We start from the raw sequence: 16,749 nt of genomic DNA, 5'->3' as shown, positions 1-16,749 counted from the left end.
TCAATGAAGAGACGGGGCTTCGGGCAGTCCGCTGCGTCCTCAGAGCCGGGGGAGGGTCGGGGAGAGCAGTGGGACCACAGTCCATCCGGCCCTCACCGCAGTGCCAGGCTGGGAAGAAAGCGAAGACAGGCTGAGGGTTTCCCTGCCTGCATCATGTGTTGTTTAGCACCTTGCACCTGCAGAGCTTGCGACAGGTGCCGTGCGGGTGCGGGACCTCTTATCTCGTCTGGGGCAAAGCCGGGCTCACCCTACAGCATGCACAGGTAGCAGGCCTAGCTGTTGGCTGAATTCACAGGGCATGAGTCAGGGAGGGTGTGGGAGGTGACTCAGACCACCTGAGCAGCGGGGCCACCCCCTCCCTGCTCTGCTGTGTCCCCTCAGCTCAGGTGAGACATAGGCATCTACCCCCACACATGTGCCCCACAGACCACGACTATGTTTTCCCAAAAGCCACCTCATCAGATCTGACAGCTGGGAGCTTTCTTAGAAAAGCAAACGCTGAAACTGTCAATGAATAAGACAAGAGCTACTTTATTCCTTCTCTCAGTATTAGGCATCCTCGGGATTTTATGTTAACATGACAAAGATCAGTTAAAGAGGGACACGTGTCCTGAGCTCCAGAGTCCTTTCTCTTATCAAGTTCTTCTTAATCTTCTGCCAGAACTAATAATTTGATAGCTTTGTGCTATTGATTAATTCACCTTTTAAGAAAAAGGCAGAGGTTACTTAGGTGAGATCGGGAGTCGGCCAACCACAGCCAGGGGGCCAATCTAGCAGCCCGTGGTCTGCTGCCGTGATTTAAGTTTTACTGAACGTTCATTTCAGATCACTGTGCCTGCTTTTGCACGACGGCGTCAAAGCTGAGTAGTTGAGACCGAAACCCAGAAACTGCGCGGCCTTCAAAGACTTACATAATTACTATCTGGCCCTTGACAGAGAAAGTTTACCAACCCTTGGTTAGATGATTTTCAAGGTGATACCCGACACGAGCTTTTCCCTAGAGGGCTGACTGTGCGTCCCCGTCGATTTGGGGGCCGTGGTAAAACACGCACGGGCCATACACGTATGTGTGCGTGTGCATGGTCAGGACACCCCGGCTGGGACTGAGTAACTGAATTGCCGCTGTCCTGTGGCAGGGTGTGTGGGTGAGATGTGGCCCACGGACAGCCCCAGCGCGTCCCGGAGCCCCAGTTCTCAGCACCCCGTTTGTGATGCAGGTGAGCTGAGCCTGCCGGCTGCACGGCCAGGAAGTTTGCAAGGGAGTTTCGGTGCCTCCCAAGTTTTCCCAGGAAAGTTCATTTGTCCTGATGACTTCCCAAGAAGGGCTCCGCTGAAAAGCTCACGAGCCGGCGACCCACTCGAAGGCCTTTGGGAACAGCCCGACTCCGTGGCCTCCGTCGCTTTCTGGCACAGCCTTAGTGCTCCGCGTGGCTCCTCCCCACCATGCCCTCCTTGGGGAGTCAGCGTCGCCAAAACTGAAAATGAAATGAATAGCCAGGTTCACAGCAAAGGGCCGCTCAGTACCGGCTATTTGAATAAATGCACTTTCTGGACAAGGATGTGAAGCTATAGGCGTGTCATGCTATCCTGTTTTTAAAAATAAACTTCCTAATTCCATTAAATTGGGCTTCTTAGGGTCTCGCGCTCCAATTTAGAGGGCAACTTGGCCCTTGAAGGGTGAGTTTCCTGTAGTAATTAGCTCGCGGCTCAGACTTAACACACTGACTGCCACACTAGGGGAAAAAAGTTTTCCCTGGGGCCATGGTGTTTTATTAAAACGAAACGATCCTTTCTAATTTGTTATTTTTTATTGTCTTCTGTGCATGAGTTATATGCAACAAAATCCATGTAAACTGTCAATATTAATTGTAACAATGAGAACATCAACAAGTAAGATTTTCATGAGCCAACTGCAGGGTTTTGCTTCAGGAGGCCCTGGGATCAAAACTAGCGTGGGCTGAATACCACTCGCATGGCAGTTAATGTATTAAACTAGGGAAAGGAGACAAGCTTAGGCAGATGAACCCTTTGGTTGGAAGAATAATTCAAGCGCCTTCTTTCTCTCCTTTCTGAGTGCTGACTGTGTGCTGAGCACAGGGCCAGGTGTGCGGAGTAGGGATGCAGGCACCCGCCTCACTGCAGGAAGCTGTCCGCTGGGGGAGGCAGAGGAGGAAACGTGGTTCGTGGTGGTCTGTGCGGGCTCAGAGAAACCGCAGACGGGCGGGCAGGCCAAGCTTTCCTGAGTATAGAGGCCTCTGAGCTGCAAGCTGGGCCTCAGGGGCAAACAGGGGTGTCCCAGGGAGCCAAGCGTGCTCTAGGGTCAGGAGCAGCATCCCGGAGGGACACCAGGGCTGTCTGGAGGTCTGTTGTGCCCCCTGTGTGTGGGGTGAGAAGCTGGGGGGGGCTGGAGCAGAGGTGAGGGAGCAGGCACTCACCCTACCCCCACCCACCCCTGGAACCTCCGAGACCCTCTGGCCCCCCCGAGACCCTCTGGCCCCCCAAGTTTGATTTTCCCTTTTGTCTCCCTGTGGCAGAGGTGCTGTTCGATCCCTGTCGGACGTGGTGCCCAGTGTCCACCTGCCAGGCCGTGTGTCAGCTCCAGGACGTGGGGCAGCAGACCCCCCAGCCGGTGCAGTGCAAAGCCTGCCACATGGAATTCTGCTCCACCTGCAAAGCCAGCTGGCACCCTGGCCAGGGCTGCCCAGAGACCATGCCCGTCACCTTCCTCCCCGGGGAGACCAGGTACCCTCTGCACGAGCTGCTGCCGAGGCGTGGGCTGCGGGCTGGGAGAAGGAGGGGCGCTTCCTTCCTGAGAGCGCCACTGGGGTGGATGTGGCTGCGCCTGGGGCAGCCCCAACACACGCTGCCCCTCGAGTCCCTTTGAAGCCTGTGGTTATTTGTTTGTGTGTTTGTTTTTGAAAACCGACTATGTGCCAGGCCCTGTGCAAGGCCCTGGAAATAGAAAGTTGCATGAGAACCGAGCTCGACGCTGCCTGCCTGGGACAACACGCGCACCCACGGCCGATCACCGTTCAGGGTTTTGAGTCCTGCGATACCTGAAGTTTTTCTGAGACTCCACCGTGGTGAAGATGGTCCAAAGTGGGGGTGCAGGAACAGGCACAAGAGTAGGGGGCACAGGCCGTAATTACCAGAAGGATCCCCCAAAAAGGTTTGCAGCTGCCCGAGGCCAAGGTGGCTATGTCTCTCTAAAATGTCAAGGCTGTCGGGAGGGAGATGTGAAGACACTCCTGCGTTTCTGCCTCCTGCCCCCACGGCCAGATGGCCAGGCCTCTCGCCCAGGGGGACGCTGCAGCACTGCTCTGTGTACTGTACGGTTTAGTAGGTTGAACCATACGAAACGGATAATATCCAGGCCTTTGTATCCTACAAAATCTGCAGGTCACGTGGCTCCACTAGGCAGTTGCCCTGTTCCTATGGGGGCTGCATTCCCAATAGAGGGGTGCCATGGCACCCGCCTCTACCCAAGGGTGTTGTCACAAGTGGCCCCATTTTCCTCTCTTCTGTTGCAACGGCCCCCATCCCATGCCGTGTTCCAGCCCCAGAGCCTCTCAGGGCCCCTGTCTCCTCCCCATGCACAATTGTTCCTGTGCCTGGAACCGCCTACTCTGCCCTCCCCTTTCTCAGAGACTTCTTGTCTCCCTTGCGGACGGGCTCACATCCCCTTTGTAACGTTTGGGTTCCAGGGCAAGGTCGGTGGTTGCCCCTCTGTTCCAGCTGAGCTCGTGCATTGATTACAACCCTGGCCAGTGGAGTTCATCAGTTGGTGCGGTGCCATCAGGCTACGCTCCTGACGTGGGGGCCTGCGTGTGTCTGGACTGTGTCCTGGCCCACGCCAGGCAGACACTAGCATGAATCCCCTCCTTGTACTTAGAGCCTTCTGCACCTGGAAACTTAAGATGGAGGGTGGTGAGTGTTTGGGGCCTGGTGACTTAGCTTTTCTTCATCCATGACATTCTGGTCTCATTTAAATCATGCCACAAGGGTGAGTTCAATCAAAGTTCACAAATCTCATTTCGTGGAAGTTTACAAATAGGAATTTCTGGCTTCTCTGGGAAGTCTGAGTATCCAGGCTCTCTGAGCCCACCTTCCCACGCGCTGACCCTGAGCTGGGGCTGAGCTGTGGCTCCTCCGTGGATGGGATGGGGGCGCAAACTCCACCATCCTCACCACCCCCTCTCGTCACCCTGGAACTGCAGCATCCGTCAGCTGGCATTTGTAACTGAGAAGACACTCAGCTATTTTTCATGTAGTAGAGGTTTTTTGTAAGGTTAAATCTTCCCCTTTGCCATGTTTTTATCCACCGGACCAGCTTCGCTCATTAGCATTGCCTGCCTGCCCCTCAAAGGCATCCGGGCCATGTCGATTGCGATTAGACTGTCGGAGACTCCTGTCTGCCTTAATAAATTTGAGTTTCTAGTACGAGTTGTTATTAATAATAATTTTAAATGTAATTCAGATACCGAGAAATGTTTGAAAGCCATCATCTGTACCGTGCACATTTTTATGCATGACACGGTGCACCAAAACTTGAAACTGTTTCCGTTTTGAAAAGTCTCCCCAAGAGACACTGTGTACACTGTTCACAGCATTTCTTTCAAAATTAGCTTGTGAGTCACATGAGAAAATTGGTTTCTTAACTTAAAGCCCACACCTGGCTTTCAAACCAAAACAATGTTCTCCAACCCGGTAACCAACTTGACCACCGGATTTCGTGCCTCATGACTTGTAGCTCTTTGCAGAATCAAAATCGGTCTCAGAAGAAACTGGGTTAAGGTTTCCTCAGAGCCAACTCTGTGCTGGGTCCCTCTGGAGGTGTTTGCACACAGGCTATCTCATTTGCTCGTTGTAGTACCCTCAGTTTATTCTAAATCACATTCTGTGTGGCCAGCTTGGTCTGTAGTTTGCTTTTCAGTTGGAGACGAATTTGAGCTGGAGACAGTTTTGTCATCTTTGGGTAATGATATGAATAACAACTGCTCTTTGTTGGGTGTTTGATACTTGCCGTGCAGGCTCCTGTGCGTTTGTACTTAACACGTGCAGACTCTTTAATCCCCACAACACCCTGCAGAGATCCACGCTGGCAGCCCCCTCAGTCTGTTGTGCAGATGAGAGACTAGGACAGATGACACACAAGTAGCACAGCTAGGATTTGTCCCTCTGCCTCAAGACTCTGTGCTCTTATCTCTGAGGGTTACTGCTTCCCTCGCTAGTGCTTATCCTGTCGCCTTCTGCTCGTGGACAGCACAGAGTCACACTCAGCCAGAGCATGCACCTCAACTGGAGGAAGGCTCGCTTCTAATTGTCAGAAAATTCATACTAAAGCGAAACTGCATTTAATTTTTATATTGACTGTGACGCTTATGTGAGGTCCTTCAGCCAGAATGCATGCAAAATGCCAGAATTTGCTCAACTTTGGTGAATGTATACTCATAAATGTATTAAATTCCAAAAAGGCTGCTTGCCCCAAAGGGAAGTCATTTTACTCCTGGTGGTGTTGGATCGACGCAGCCGGTTCAGACAATATAGCGAATGCACCCACATAATCAGTGATAACGCCTCTTAACAGTTTATCATTTGTTCTTCCAGATGCTTTCGTGAATATTCTTAAGTAGTCTTTTTAAAATTAATCGCATGGGACGGACATCCTTTTGTAGTCTTACCTAAATATCTCTTATCTTTGTATTAGCAGCATTGAATAATCGCTACCCTTTATCAGGCACTTCACACAAGCTGGACTCTACACTGTACTGTTGCCGTACAGAATCTTCTCTTGCGCTCACACTGGCGAGAAAGCGGGGGCTCAGGGAGTTGATGCGCAGCTGTTTTGTGGAAGAGCCTACGCTTGACCGTGGCTTAAAGCCCTTGCTGCTGACCACTGCAGACCTAAGCAGACTCCTCAGGAAACCAGTTTTATAAGACGAGCCAGGGAGATCTATCTAAGGAAATAATGTGTGTTTATTTTTTTCTGATAATAGCAAAGTGCATACAATTTATTATCGACCCTTCAGAAAACAGACATATATATGAATAATGATCTATTGTTTGACTGTTACGTCATCACTCAGATACTGCCCTTGTGATAAGCCTTTTGCCATATTTTATTTAGTCTATACTTGTCTAAATTTAGGTATGTGTTGAGGTTGGTCTCCTCCCCGCCGACCCCCCAACTCAAACCGGCTGATTCGCAGTGTTTTGGTTATTTATTTATTTTCTGAAGTTTCCGTTTCTTTGGTTTCTTGGATTTTATAACAGTCTCTATAGTTGAGCTAATGCTTCCAGCACAGCCAGTGCTGCTGGGTCTCTCTCGGGAGGCCCCTGCCCAGAGCCTCACGACGTTTCTCCCACAGTTCTGCTTTCAAAATGGAAGAGGACGACGCGCCCATCAAGCGGTGCCCCAAGTGCAAGGTGTACATCGAGCGGGATGAGGGGTGCGCGCAGATGATGTGCAAGAACTGCAAGCACGCCTTCTGCTGGTACTGCCTGGAGTCTCTGGACGTGAGTACGGCCTTCCGCTTAAGGTGGCCTCATTTAGCTTTGAGGTTTAGATTTGGGATGAGAAAAATGGACCAGCCATTTCCTAAAGAGCTCAGAGGTTACTCCTGTGAAACAGAGAAGTAACTGTATTTATGGAAGTGTTAGCCCATCGAGTGCAATGATGTCAGAAGGCAGTAACTCGTGCATTTTGGGGGCGTGAGTGCTCAGTGCAGGCTCAGGATTCAGCCTGGGTTTTAAAGCGGTGTTCGGATGTTAGGTTTTGTTTGAGGGAGGACTGTTGTTGTCTGTTCAGGCTGCTGTAACAGAAAACCATAGACTGGGCAGCTTAAACAACAGACGTTTATTTCTCGTGGTTCTGGGGGCTGGAAGTCCAAAATCAGGCTGCCAGCAGATCTGGTTCCTGGTGAGGGCTCCCTCCTGGTTTTCAGACGGCCGCCTTCTCACTGCGTCCTCACTTGGCAGAGAGAGCAGGCTGTGGTCTCTTTCTCTTCCCAGAAGGACACTAATCCATCATGGGGGTGCCACCCTCGTGACCCCATCCCAAACCCAGGTCAGCCTCCCAGGGACCCCACCTTCTAATGCCATCACCTTGGGGGTTAAGGCCTCAGCATATGAGTTTCGTGGGTGCACCGGCAGTCGGTCTGCGACAGGGACCGTCAGTGGGACAGCTGAGGTGGGTAGATACAGGGGCTGTGGGCTGCTGGTGTGGGGCACTCGCACACTCACTGGCACACACGTCGTCTACTGGGCAGGAAACCACACGGAAGGGAAGTCTGTGGCCTCCTGTGGCAGCCTTCTCCCAAGTATGCTCTGTGTGGAGGCTGGTCTGCCGTGTGTCCGAAACACACGGCACCACGCGTGCTCGCGGCAGCCAACTCCCTGCCATCGGTGCCCGGCCTCCCCTCTCACAGTCCCAAAGCTCAGCCCATGGCCCCACAGGCTGGAGAGTCCAGGCCGATGCCAATGGTGCTTCTTTGCAGCCTCTCGTTTCTCCTTCCCCACCCATGTTAGGGCCACCGGCGTCTTGCCAAATGGTGACGTTACGGCTTTAGTTTTAGAAGAGTTTGTTTGTACGTACGTTTTTAAAACTATAATTAAATAGGAGATCTAATTATCTATTAAAACCATTGTGGTTAGTGACAGTCCAAGCAAAACCAGGCATCTGTCACGAAGGGATGTATTTGTGTGTTCTGTATAGCGAGGACGGATGCATCTAGTTCGTGCAATAATCGCATTAAGCCGTTCAGATCTAATTCAAAGGGACGGGTTCAGGACAAGTCCACGTTTAGGTTGTTGGAGTTCATCTGGAGACTGTTCTTTCTTATCGTGGCCGTCCCACGTCGGTGTTCCTGCGTGAGCACCCGCACCGAGGGGCTATTTCAGAGCTCTTCAGCTTAGCACTTGCTGGCCGAGAAGACTCAGCTCTGCCGTGAAGGAGATGTGGTTCACAAAGTGGAATGAAGGACGGGTGTGAGGTCATCAAGCGGAGAATGAGTGTTGAGTTGAGATGGGTTATTAAATAAAGTAACAGGTCTGTAATATAAAGGCCACTTTAAAAAATTAGGTAGATTGCTTCTTTCCAGGCTGTTCCTTTGAAAAGCCTGTTGTGCCTTTATTAACTGTAAATTACTACATGTACAGTAGAACCTGATGTAGCTGAACAAGTCTGGGGGAAATATGACTGTTGTTCTATCCTGCGGCTTCGTGTTCACTTCCCAGGCAAATCTAGTGGATCGGTTTGGTAAGATTAATTATTTTTAGCTCAAGTCCAAACTACGGGGTTGTTCGCTGACCTCATGCCATGGGGGGGATAGTTAGGATGACATCTGAAGCCTTACAAAGGTAGGGCCTTCAGAGTCTTATTTCTTATTTTTTTGCATGTTATTATATTCTGGTTTTTTGAAAACTGGTTATTGAGTTATGATATAGTGTCTAATATCTGGCCTGCAATTTTGCACTCCTTGTAACTTTTCATAAAGGAGGAAGTGGAATGCCAGTTTTACTGTGGAGGAATGTGTAGGGCAGTGTTAGACATGGACGGACACAGAGACCGGTCCCCAGGCTGCCTGGATGCAGTTTGAGGGAGCGGGAGGGCAGCCGTCTTTGTCCTCGCTCTAGTCCCCAAAGAAAGAAGACTCTCTCTGCCCCTCTGCCCCGCCCTGTGGCCGGGTTCCTGCCTCCTTGCTAGCGGCAGAGGAGCCAGGCTGCATGTCTACTCCTCAAAGTCCTCATCCTCGTGGCCAGCAGTTTCCTGTTTTCCTTTGTAGATGAAAAGCTGCTGAAAAATGACCCTGTTGCCATAGAAAGCAGATTCTGAAGGGAAGGGAGGCTACTACTGGGGCAATTTATCAAGGACATTAACAGTGATTTAAAACAAGAGCATGGCTTGGAGCCAGCCAGAACGCTCGCTTGCGGGAGGAGAGAGGAGAGTGTTTCACTGAGCTTTTCTCTCCTCCCAGCTCCCCCAGGCACGCCTTCTTGTCCATGCAGGCCTGAGGAGCCATGCGTCCTTTCAGACCTTCCTCCTCCTCTTCCATTCCTTAGACTCCCCTCCTCTGCCCCTGGCCAGTCCCAGCTCCCCGCGAGCCCTCACTGGGTCTCAACTATGCATGCGGCCCCAGGTTCGCCGCTTGCTGCAGAAAGGGACGTGGCAGTTTCTTTCTCTTTTCTGTTGATGTTTATTTGGGGGATGGAGGGCATACACTGGGGTAATTTTGCTCTGCCTGCTGACTTTGTGCAATGCAGGCGGTATTTCTGTGAGCTGGAATTATTGTTTCCTTTTCTCAAGAGGAAGGCCAGGGAGGTTGACCCCCTTTCCCAAAGCCCCAAACTGGTGAGGCCGGGAACAGGCTCCAGTCTCGTCTTTCAAACTCTAGAACCCTCATCTCTAGAGTTCGACAGGAAATTTTAAACCTGAAAGGGCTCGAATTGCCGCAAGGCATTTGTTTTTATCTTGGAATGTCAGGCTGAGTGTAGCTCTCCGTAGCATGCTCCGTTGTTCTGTTCCCAGCAAGGACTTTAACTTCTCTGGACAATAGTAGGGAAACGCGCGTGACAGAAAAATGCACCTAGGTTACTGGCGCCTCCTGGGATCATTCCGACCAAGGGCTTCATCAAGAAACTTAAAGTCACAATTAAATCATTCTATATTATAAAACTATATGAGAGTGCATTCGTCAGGGGATAGGAAAGGTGCATTTTAAATAAATGTTTATCTTGTTCTCAAAACCTTCCCGAGTGTTGGCAGCTCCACCCTGGGCGGATGCCGGGCCGTTGAGATGGGGGTGGGGGCAAAGTCCTTGGCCTCAAGAAGCATGTCATCTCCATGGCGAGAAACCGCGTAAGGCAAGACGGGGACACGTTGCTGTGAAGAAGGCTGCAGGCATGGGTGTAAAGTCCCTGCAGCCCTGAGTGGGGGCAGCAAGTCTCTGGGTCTGGGGGCCGGGGGGCAGCTGAGGACTTGAACCCGGAGTGAGTGAGTGCAGCAGGCAAAGGGAACGAAGCGTGCTGCCCAGGCAGCTACCGGAGAACTAGATGTGATGAAGAAGGACTCGAAGTCATACGTGGCCGGAGCCCAGCCAGAGATGCTGGAAAGATAAGTCCTGGCCCTGAGGAAGGCCCGTGTGCCAAGCCGCGCACACCTGGGCTTCCCGAGCTCTGGTTCCAGGACAGGTTGGGGCAGAAGCACTGGGGGAGTCTAGGGGCTGGGCTCTAACCTAGCCCCGCGGGTCGGTATCTGTGGGGTGAAGCCCAGGAATCTTCGTTGTCCATAAGCCAGCCAGGTGGTCCTGACATCCAGCCAGGTGTGTCCACGTGTGTCCACGTCTGCTAGTGGAGGTCAGTAAAGACTTCCAAACCTCCAAACTGGGTAGTGCCACACAATTTGGTTATGTTTCAGAAAACTATTTAAGTGTCTGTAAGACATTGTAGTAGGCGGTCTGGGAAAATGAGACAAATGAAAAACGAGCTCGTCTGTGTGTGTGTAAAGGAAGGGATAGCAAGAGCTCAGGGAGGAGAGAGCTCTCAGTGGACGGGGTGGTCAGGAATTGCTTCACGGAAGACGGACGTGTGACCAGGAGTGGCTCTGCACCCCCTTTCTCCCCCTTCCTTTCAGGGTGAGGCCTCCAGGCACAGAGGTGAGGCGGGCAGTGGCTGCTGGGACTGCCAGCCCCAGCCCAGGCCTCTTGCTACCACCGCTAAAGCTGAGATTTAATGGTGCACCAGTGTGCGTCCAGCATGGGACGTGGGACCCCTAAACCCAGCACGCTCGGGGCTGGGGCCGCTCTGGGGGTGAGAGGCAGGCTGGCGGCTCCAGCCACCCAGACTGCGCCGGCACAATTGACTTAAAGGGCCAGAAGACAGTGACTCTGGTCCAGCTCTCTCTGGTTTTCAGAAGCGTGACTTCCTGTTCTCTGGGACACAGGGGCCCTGTGTTTATTTACCGTTTTCTCAAAAAGAGGCAATCTGTTCGCAGCCTCAGTTACATGGAGAAAGAGCCATTGCCCTCCTTTGTCCCGCTGACCTACCTGTTCCCTTTATTGCCGTATGGTAGGAAGCGGCCCCTGTTCATGAAGGAGCAGGGGGTCCCCAGTGGGTGGTCACTGAGCCTCCGTGCCAGGCGCTGAGCTGGGGAGCACAGTGAAAGGGAGGGACCGTGTGAGGTTCCCGGCCCTGGAAACCCGTGTGGATTGTCCTGCGAAGGGGTGGGAGGTCCAGGTGGGGTGCGTGAAATGTCCCCAAGTGCCCAGAGAGGAGGGGTTGCTCACTCTGCAGTCAGAGAAATAGCGGGTAGAAGATGGTCCCCAGCTGCTCTTGAGTGAAGAGGAAAGTCACAGTGGTCTGCACGGAGAGGAAGCGCTCTCCAGGTGAGAGCCTGGCACTCCCCTAGGTCAGGTCAGAGGTACATGGAAGCACCTCATCGCAGGACAGATCCAGTCCTGCTGGCGTGAAGGTGCGGACGCAGGACCCCAGTGGAGCCTACACAGCCAGGCCCCAGAGGAGCCCCTGGGCGCAGCGATCTGGCCTGCTTGTCGGCCCTGCGTCAGCACTAGATCTGTTCTGTCCACACGCAAGATACGGCCACTGTGCCGAAACCTGGTCCAGGGCTCCCTCTAGCGCCCGAGGCTGCGCTGTGGGCGTGGGGGAGGCCCCAGGGGAGGAGCAGGGCGTGTATTCGTTGTTGCAGGCTCTCCCTCTGCTGTCGCCTCTCTAGTGTCTCCACGTGCTGTGAGCACAGGCCGGAATAGTCACTGAACCGAGTAGGAATCCCTCATTCACCCGCCCTTTCTCTGCACCTTGCAGGACGATTTCCTCCTGATACACTATGACAAGGGACCCTGCCGGAACAAGCTGGGCCACTCCCGGGCGTCCGTGATCTGGCATCGGACACAGGTAGGAGGGGTCTCACCTGGAACTTTGGTCTCTGGGAGGAGGTAGAGAGAAGAGAGGGAGACAGGGAGAGGAAGACAGAGATATCCAGAAGATGGGCCCGTTGGTCGGAGAACTGCTGCTTATCTGGAAAGACAGCTGGCAGAGGTGGTTCCTGCAGGTTTTTCCTGGTCTAAGCTTGTGCTGACGGCGGCCCTGCCCGGAGTCAGAGTAAATATGGGTCACATTCAGCACGTGACGAATCTGCAACCTCAGACGTTAGATCACTCACGCACCACTCATGACCTTGGTGGGGATCCCCTGACTGCTGAGCTAATCCTGGCTTAGCCCTAACGAGGAGCTTTCTCTCGCGGCCCTGGGTGAGCAGGGTGGTCGCAGGACAGTGGAAGACAGAGGGAAAACCCCCCTGCAGTACTGTCTGTGCAGCCTTTGCAGTTTGTGAAGGCCCCTCGTGTGAGTTCATGTGTATTTGTACTTTCAACACAGATTTGTCACCTACTGTGTGCCGGGTGCTATTCTAGGGGCTGGAGACACGGGTGCATGAGGCAGATGCATCCTTCTCTCGCGGAGCCCGCGTTCTCTGCGGGGACCGCGGCACGTGCAGAGTGCAAATCCGCTGCAGAGGGGCCGTGAAGGGGAGGGCTCTGTGAGACCGAGAGGCCGGGGAGGCCCCTCGCTGACCACCGAGGGACGCGGAGCTGGCCGTGTGACTGTGCGGGGCTGGGCAGAGGGACGGGGACAGGGGGTGCTGAACCCTGGATGAAGGTCCAGCCTCTGTGGACAGAGTAGAACCAGGAGTGTGGGGGTGGCCAGAGACGATGTCGGGGACAGATCCCGTGGGGCTTTGCAGGCCACGGAAAGACATTTGGATCTTGTTGGGATGGCATGGGAAGCCACTGAGGGGGTTGGCTGGAAGAGGGTCTTGCCTGCCAAGGCTCCCTGGTTGCTCGTGGGGGAGGCTTGAAGGGCTTCGGTCCACGACCCCGTCAGGGCGTTTCTCACGAGGGCCGCGAGGTAGGTCTGTGAGCCCCATCTTAGAGAGAGCCCAGTCTCCGCCAGTGCTTCCTTCTCTTCCGAGTGGTGAAGGGAAGCTTTCTCTGCCCGGGTGCATCTCGGATAAAGGGCGCTCAGGTGAGGGTTCACTGTTCCTCTGACTCTCGGGGTTTGCCAGCAAGAAGGACGCTGTGTTGTGCAGGGCTTCTCTGATGACCCGTCTCTCTGTCCCCTGCACCATGGAATCAAGGCCTGACACACATCCCTAGCACGCTCACAGAGTGATTATTTCTGTTGTGTGACATTTGCTTCCCGTCTCATTCTTTGCTGCTGGCTGCCTTCTGGCAACATCCGCATCGGCCTGTCACCGATTCGCCGTAGATTGGGGAACCCAGCTGATCAAATGGCATGCAAAGGTTGCTAAGGTAGAGCCAGGGTGTGCCACGTGAGGAGCTCAGGTGCTGTCTCTCCAGCCAAGCATGCGAGTGTTTGCTCAAGGATCCCGTCATGGTTTTGACCCCAGAGCCTCTCTGGGCCCTTCGAGACTGATAGTTGTGTTCCCGGTGGTTGGGACCGCTCGAGTGCCCTCCAGATAAGGACGGCCTGTGTGTTTTATGTGTTTTGAAATCCCAGCCTGCACCTGATTTTAACAAAGCGTGATCTGGGTTCACACGTGGTAATCCCACCGTGGATATCATGTTCAGACAAATGAACTTGGCCAGCTGCGCCACAAACGTGGATTCTCAGCAGCAGCACAACCTAAATTACAGATGCAACGTGGTGTAATTTATTATATGCAATCTTATTTATGAATGCATATGTGTGCGCGCATGTGGTGTATGTTTGCGTTGGTTTTCAGGAGAAATCTAAGTCAAGATGTGCTTTCTTTCACACATCTGGGACGCTTTAGTATAGCATCGTATTTTAGAGCTGATAATGGCCCTTAGAGATCTTCTACCCCAGTTGTTTATTTTATAGTTGGGAAAACAGACGCAGGGAGAAGCTCAGACTTAGAATCAGAGCCATGTGCTGAGTGCACGCGTGTACTTATCCCTCTGCACACCAGGTGGCGGTCTAGCTCCATCCTCAGATTTCAGTTCCATGGCGCTGGGGAGGGACGCGGCTGAGGCCAGTCAAAACACAAACCTCATGCTCCCTTGACCGGCCACACTGCCTGATTCAGATGACAGCGTGTCTACCTTTGAGGCTTATTTCTTCGGGCATTTACTCGTACCTAGGGATAAACTTGTTTTAAAACAAAAATCAAAATACATAACAGTCATTGCTGGACATTAAACTTCAGGAGGGACGAGGGTGAAGCATTCCCTGCTGTCCCGTGCCTGTGTCTTTCCCGTCCCTTTGTCTGCATAGCCGGATACCATGCTTTCTTGTGCACTAACTACTGCCCCGTCATTACAGTCTCAGCCGTCTGCCCCCAGAAACCCTCCTTCCCCCTGGCCAGCGTAGGAGTCCTCCCTTTGCACCTGGAACCTGGTGGCAGTTTTTGTAAAGTGTATTGTTATCAGACGATTAAATCTTGATTTTTTTTTTCCACCAGATATACACCTCTGTATTTGCAAAATCTAGTACACTGTCTGGCTCCAGCCGGTTGCTCAGAAGAAACTGTTAGTTAATTGGATATATAGATATATCAATGTTTGGGTGCATAAGTGGAAATGGGTAGGGGAAGAGAAAGGAAAGGGGGGAAGGGAGGGGAGGGGAGAGAGGGAGAGGGGAAAAATAAAGGGAATAAAATATGAATTGATGGATGGGTGGGTGAGTGGTTGGGTTGGTGGAGGGATGATGGTTGGATGAATGGGTAGGTGGGTGGATGGGTGGGTAGATGATGGTTAGATGGATGGATGGATTGGTGGATGATGGTTAGATAGGTGGATGGGTGAGTGGATGGATAGGTAGATGAGTGGGTAGATGCATGGATGGTCATTAGATGGATGGATGGGTAGATGATGGTTAGATGGATGGATAGGTGGATGATGGTTGGATGGATGGATGGATTGGTGGATGATGGTTGGATAGGTGGTTGGGTGAGTGGATGGATAGGTAGATGAGAGGGTGGATTGATGGATGGATGGATGATCATTAGATGGACGGGTGGGTGGATGATGGTTGGATGGATGGGTGGGTAGATGATGGTTAGATGGGTAGATTACAGATGGGTAGGTAAACCACACTTAAGCTATGGAACCTACAGACCAGCCCTCCTTACTTCTACTCCTTCGTTTCCTTCCTCCAGGTCGTGGGCATTTTTGCTGGATTTGGGCTCTTGCTCTTGGTGGCCTCGCCTTTCCTGCTCCTGGCAACTCCCTTTGTGCTTTGCTGCAAGTGCAAGTGCAGTAAAGGTGACGACGACCCATTACCCACCTAGAGGAAGACACAATGCTGGAACAAGATCCCTGCCTCCGGGAAGTGTGGCCGTCCCCGACCCCGCCCTCCCGTCCCCCCTCACTAAACATTTTTCTTGCCTTATGTGCCCCATTGAGCTTCACAGTGTCAGGCTGGATGCCGTGATTTCAGGGACTGACGTCACATTTGCCGAGGCCCCAGGGTGGTCCCTAGGCGCAGGGAAGGCGAGGCAGGCGTGGGCAGGGCACGTCCCCACAGATCAGTCTCTGCAGACGACAGGGAGGTACTGTCAGAAGCACACCAGGCAGTTTTCTCTCTGTGGCCATAGACTAGGAATGGCTGCTGGTGGCTTAAGAGACTTTCTCATACGAAACGTCGTTCGTCTCTTCCTTGGCTTCGAGAAGGTGCCATGCTGTTGAGAGAAGTCTTTTGAGGACTGCAACCCTCTTCAGACAGAATCTGATTATTCCACCTTGAGCAAAGCACTCTGTTTATGACAACTGTTTTTATTACTAATGGCATTTAGTAAAATCCTTTTTAGAAGGCATTTTTTTTTTCCAACTGAGGAGTGAAAATCAACAAGGTGCATATAAACCATCCTATGCCTTTCTTGAAATGTGCATTTTAAGAAGTTATAGTTAAACGACTTTCAGGAGATTTAGAAAGCCTTATGCACTCTTTGTGTTTTTCTTGAAACTTGCTGTAATAACTTTTTGAATGCCGTAAGCTATGTACTGTTATAAATGTGGTTCCTATATCATTGCATTTCCTGGAAAATATTGACATATTTAAAGGAACATCTCCATTAGATTTGCTTTTTGTTTTTTTCTCTCTTTGGTGATTCAACTCTGCTCACAGGGCTCATCCCTTCTCACCCAGGTGGCAGCAAATACCTTTTATTGTCTTCAAACTGACTGCTTTATTTGGAGTATAGCTCTCCTTGGAATGACTATAGTCTGGCCCTTGCCCCAGTCTTCAAGCAGACAGCGAGAAGAAAGCAGGGCTGTCGATCCTCTCGTCAGAGCCTCCTGGCAGAGGCTGGAGGGCTCCCAGGGGCTGGGGAGGAGCTTCCTGGATTTTTACATTTTGTAAATGCTTTAGTCCTTCTGAATAATCATATGTCTTACAGAGTTCCAAGTCCTGTTGTTAACCATTTTGCCCTTGCTGAGAAAATCGTTTTCATTTATTTCACTTAGTTATTTTGATGTGGGATTCACCACTTGGTCTTCTACAGGGCTGTGTGTGACTGTTTCCACGGCAGCCAAAGGCACAGATCAGTAAGAAGATGCATCACTCCATCAGTTGACTCTGGAAAGTGGAGGAAGCGAAAGTGGATTCTTTAAAGAGAATTGACTTTCAAAGCCACAGGTGCTCCTAAAGAATAAACCGCATTGAACTTAGAACTTCTGAAAATAGCAGAAAGGCAAATATTGTAGATTTATTACAGTGGAATTTTTAAAAACTTACTAAGTGTTCTACAAGGAAGCG

General features: G+C 51.9%; 1 protein-coding gene across 1 annotated transcript in view; it reads left to right on the top strand.

The window, feature by feature from the left end:
* RNF144A (ring finger protein 144A) overlaps positions 1 to 15,806 on the top strand; it is a 32,031-nt gene extending 16,225 nt beyond the window's left edge. The window contains exons 4-7 of the mRNA XM_012639945.1: positions 2,535 to 2,742; positions 6,369 to 6,516; positions 11,818 to 11,907; positions 15,152 to 15,806. Of these exons, the coding sequence (XP_012495399.1) occupies positions 2,535 to 2,742; positions 6,369 to 6,516; positions 11,818 to 11,907; positions 15,152 to 15,283 (578 nt within the window). The 3' untranslated portion in view covers positions 15,284 to 15,806. The remainder of the gene's footprint in view (positions 1 to 2,534; positions 2,743 to 6,368; positions 6,517 to 11,817; positions 11,908 to 15,151) is intronic.
* The last annotated feature ends 943 nt before the right edge of the window (positions 15,807 to 16,749 follow it).

This window comes from Propithecus coquereli, unplaced genomic scaffold (genome assembly GCF_000956105.1).
Source record: "Propithecus coquereli isolate 6110/MARCELLA unplaced genomic scaffold, Pcoq_1.0 Scaffold145, whole genome shotgun sequence".
Taxonomy (NCBI): Eukaryota; Metazoa; Chordata; class Mammalia; order Primates; family Indriidae; genus Propithecus; species Propithecus coquereli.
Note: the sequence above shows the minus strand (reverse complement) of the source record. Positions and strands in the feature narration are given on the sequence as shown.